Genomic DNA, 4,623 nt, shown 5'->3' on the forward strand with positions numbered 1-4,623 from the left:
TACACATGCATATATATGATTTACTAAGTAGGTTTACAATGACCACTTGCAGAATCAGGATTGGGAGAATGCAAATCGCTGTCTGTCTTGTGATAGAGTCAGAGGATACAGTTAAAGGTCAAAGGCCTAGAGCTCACTGCAAAGTCTGGTGTGTGTCTATATCAGAAAGCCAAAAGGTCTGCACTGGTAAGCTGAAGAGACTGAGCCAGAAGCCTGAAGGAACTGTACACCAATATCTCAAGGCAACCGGAGCTCCTCCAAAGGATCAAAAGGGAAGACTTCTGTTTTCCTTCCCTTTTCATTCCACCCAGGCTACAAGCCTATTGGTTAGTGCCATCCACATCTGGGATAGATCTTCCATTCTCAGTTTGTAACTTACATGTCAATAATCCACAGACAATACCCAGAACTATGCTCTACCACTGAGCTAGGAGTTACTTAAGCCATTCAAGTTGACATCACAATGAAATATTTTAGAGTCACTTGTTACCAGAGCATAATTTAAATCTTCAGCAATGTCATACTAAAATTTTTACAATATAGAGTTGAAAGAATGGCTTACTTATCAATTTGAATGACTCTCTCAAAGTTCAAATTTTTATTTGAGTCAGATTTCCTTATTTTTTATTCAATTTTTACAATAAAATATAGATTTAAAGAATTATTACAATTTCCATGTACCCATAGCCAGTTTTCCTGTTATGAACATCTTTTATTAGTTCCTACTGTATTTATATACTTTTTCCTTCCAGTTGATTTTTTGTTGTTGTTGCTGTTTTTGTTTTGTTGTTTTGTTTTTTGAGACAGGGTCTCACTATGTAGATGAGATTGACCTGGAATTCACTATGTAGCCCAGGCCGGTTTCAAACTCACAGAGATCATTCTGCCTCAGCCTCCCGGTGCTGGGATTACAGGCGTGCACCACCATGCCGGGCATCTTTCAGTTGATCTTTACATGTCTTGTTAATATATAATTCTGAAGTGCTAGACATTTTACTCTTATTTTCTACTAATATTTTTCAAAAATTTGGGAAAGAATACACTACTAAGTCCTAGGAAACTGCTTTCTGTCTTCCTACAATTTTTTCTAGTCAAAAGAAATGTACTAGATTTTATACCGACAGTTCTTCACATGCCAGTGGGGCTCCACAAGTCTTGGCATATGGAGTGGGCTTCCAGTGGTATGCAGGGGTATGTGAATCATTACTGACTGATTTCCCAATTGTCTAGAAGCCATCTTGCTCTCCTTCCTTCTCCAGGAGGCGGCAGTGGCCAACAAAAGCCAGTCCATGCAACTGCCATTACTGAAAATAATGTTCAACAGACCACTGAAACTAAAAACTTTAACATTCATGTATTTTTCTTTCTGTCCAATATCTATGAATTTGTCTTTGTATCATAGTTCAAACATGTCTTTCCTGTTTTATCATTCCCATTGCCTTCCATGTTTGAAATACTATTTTAAATCACACAAACACAGAAGTGATGTATCAGTTTGCTTGGGCTGCTATAACAAAATAGCACAGAACGGGGTAGCTAAAACATTTATGTCTCACAGTTATGGAGCATAGGAAGTCCAAGATCAAGGTACTAGATTTTGTTCCTGGTGAGGTCCTTCTTCCTGGCATTTAGAAGCCACATCTTGCTATCTTTTCACATAGTAAAGTGAGGAGAGATAGCTCTTTTGTATTTTTAAAGGGTAACAATAAGAGATCCACTTTCATGTCTTAATCTAAATTTAGTTACCTCCTGAAGACCCAAGAAGGGTCAATATATGAATGCAGAGTAATGAAGGGTTTCCACAAAAGAAATGGGGGAGGGTATCAATGTCTGAATTTGGAAGGGGTTATAATTCAGTCCATAGCAGGTGGCAAAGCCCAGAGGAGAGTGCTGAATTAAGAGGAGCTGTGAGACAGAAGGTTCTAAAGACTGGTCATAGGAAGGACTTAGGGAGCTACTGGGTTTTTCATCAAGGAACTGTCATGGTGAAAATATGTTCCAAGGGGTTGTTCATGTGATGGGTATTTTTTCCCCCATAAGACATTGCAGTTAGGCAAACCGGTTAGGCCAGTACTAGAACAATACCTGATGGACAGCTAAAGATTCATATTATTTGATTCCAGCTCTCTCACCTATTACCACCAGGAAGCCTTTCCTGATGCTTGCGTGGAAGCGGCATTCTTTCTCTAAACCCACACTTTACTACGTCGCTCAAAGCACCCTTGCATTTCACCGTACAATGTACTTGTTGCTGTACTTGTGTCACGCCTTCCACTTGGCAGTTCCTTCGGTATTAACACAAGGTGATAGAATTTCCCAAGTAGCAGCAAGAGGCAGCTTTCTGGGCAGGATCTCAGAGGCAGGGGACAAGGCAGACTAGTAGACTCCGAAGTAGGAGAGCAGGGTCCTTGGCCTAGTCGGCCTACCGGGTGGCCAGCGCCTTCGACCATATCCTAGGCCGCCGCGCCAAGAATTGCCAGAAGGCGCTCCCGCGGAGCACGGGTGCAAAAATTAGTACCGACCGATTGCCCAAGTGTTTATAAGCCTGCACGCTCCCCTTCTTTTGATGGGACAGCCGCCTATGGAAAGCCAGACAGGGCCGCCTTTTCTACGAGGTTCATCCAGGGACGCTCACTAAGGCCCTCCCCAACTCGGGTTCTGTGCGTCTGTTGTGGCAACATAGAGGCAATAGCATATTCATCAGCCACAAAATACTAAACAAGATAGAAGAGCTAGGAAAGAGGAAAATACCGGCGCCATGTTTTGAGCCCCGAACGCCTACTCCTTTAAGAGAGTAGGTGGTGTTACAGGCTCACCGTATCCCGGGGTTCCTTGCGCAGCGCGCAGCCCCACGGGTCCCTGCGCGGCAGCTTCACTTCCGGCGTGCCTGAGCGCGCGGCGTGCTTTTTCATGATTGCTCCGCCCCTTGAGGCCTCTTCCGCACTAGGGGTTGGAATTTCCGCCGGGCTGAGCTGGGCGAAAACGATGCTCCCCTCCCCACTTCGGCTGTGAGGGGAGAGGAGAGTCCCAGACGCCTTTCAGTTTGTCGACGGGTTCGAACCTCGGACAGCAATGGCTACGGGGTTCTCCTTCGGATCCGGGACTCTGGGCTCCACTACCGTGGCCGCCGGCGGGACCGGTACAGGGGGCGGTTTCTCCTTTGGGACCGGCGCGTCTAGGTAACCGCGCTTCCTCCCCCTCCTCCTTTCCCCGCGAAGCTCTCGGGTGCCCTCACCCTTCTCTTCTCGCCAGCTTCCTTCCAGATGCCTTGGGGAGAATCGTTTGCCGAGCCTCGTCGACGTGGGCCTCCCGCTCTCTGCCTTTCCCAGGCCCTGCGGGCGGCCTGGAGGAACGAGGCGGTCTGGCCGTGTGTTGTGAGACCCCTGAATCCGTGGTGCCCTGGGCATTGTTCCGCAGAGCAGGGTCTGTCCGGGTGAAGGGGCGTTGGATTCCACTCCCACCCTTAGCAAAGCGTCAGTCTTTGGCTTAGAATGAATGCTGAGTGAATGAATGAAATTATAGCATATTGGGGGTTTTAGAAAGGTACAGTGGAAAATGATGAAAACAAGTTTTTATTCCATTGCATTGTTATGGTTTTGGACGATTTTTTTTTTTTTTTTTTTTTTTCCGGGGATTTTGTACCGGGGATCAAACTCGAGTCCCTGCGCTTGCAAGGCGGGCGGTGGAACCAGTGAGCTAAATCCCCGGCCCTGGACGAGTTTTTAAAATGATTTTTTTGATTATCTTTTGACGTCACGATCAAGCTTTTAGGCCATATCCGGATCCTGTCTGTTTTTTTTGTTGTTGTTGTTTTGTTTTGTTTTTCAGGGTCTCGCTATGTATAGTTCAGGCTGGTTTTGAACTCATGTAGCTCAGGCAGTCGATCCTCCTGTCTCAGCCTCCCAGGTGCTGGACAGGCGTGCACCACCACACCCAGCCTCTTGTTTGATTTTGATTTTTATTTCTTTCTTTTTTTGATTTTTTTGAGACAGGGTCTCACTATGTAGTTGAGATTGACCTGGAACTCACTATGTAGCCCAGGCTGGTCTCGAACTCGCCTCGATCCTCCTGCCTCAGCCTCCTGAGTGCTGGAATTACAGGTGTGCGCCACCATGCCCGGCCTGATTTTTTAAAAAATAATTTCTAGCAATAGTTGGTGGTAGTCACATTAACGTACCATAGGTAAAAATGTGTTTTAATGCCTCGTATCTTACAAAACGTAGATACTAGGTTCATCATTCTTGTGCAACCTATGGGTTGAGGTGGTGAAAAGATGTAACCAGAGGAGATCCAGAAAGAGACAAAATGGAGAGATTTTCAATATTTGGAACTCAATCTTATGAAGATAAAGAAGGAATTCATAAAATCAAATGTATATGCCATAAAATCAAAATTAAGGAAGTATTATAAATCGAAAAGACAAAAATAACTTGAACGTTACCTGTAGTTTAAGAAAGGAAAGGGGAAGCCGAGCGTGGTGGTGCATGCCTGTAATCCCAGCACTCAGAAGGCTGAGGCACGAGGATCGCTGTGAGTTCGAGACCAACCTGAACTACATAGTGAGTTTCAGGTCAGTCTCAACTACATACTGAGACCCTGTCTGAAAAAAAAAAAAAAAAAAAA

General features: G+C 44.9%; 1 protein-coding gene across 3 annotated transcripts in view; it reads left to right on the top strand.

Moving 5' to 3' along the window:
• The first annotated feature begins 2,938 nt into the window (after positions 1 to 2,938).
• The window catches only part of Nup58 (nucleoporin 58), a 37,694-nt gene continuing 36,009 nt past the window's right edge, over positions 2,939 to 4,623 (top strand). The window contains exon 1 of one of the 3 annotated variants that reach the window (XM_010623797.3): positions 2,939 to 3,179. In XM_010623797.3, the coding sequence (XP_010622099.1) occupies positions 3,073 to 3,179 (107 nt within the window). In that variant the 5' untranslated portion in view covers positions 2,939 to 3,072. Of the gene's footprint in view, positions 3,180 to 3,217; positions 3,424 to 4,623 lie in introns of those variants that run through there. The other 2 variants (XM_010623795.3, XM_010623798.3) reach the window with 2 other exon arrangements.

The sequence above is a fragment of the Fukomys damarensis genome, unplaced genomic scaffold (assembly GCF_012274545.1).
Source record: "Fukomys damarensis isolate Sample0158 unplaced genomic scaffold, DMR_v1.0_HiC HiC_scaffold_38, whole genome shotgun sequence".
NCBI classification, from domain to species: domain Eukaryota; kingdom Metazoa; phylum Chordata; class Mammalia; order Rodentia; family Bathyergidae; genus Fukomys; species Fukomys damarensis.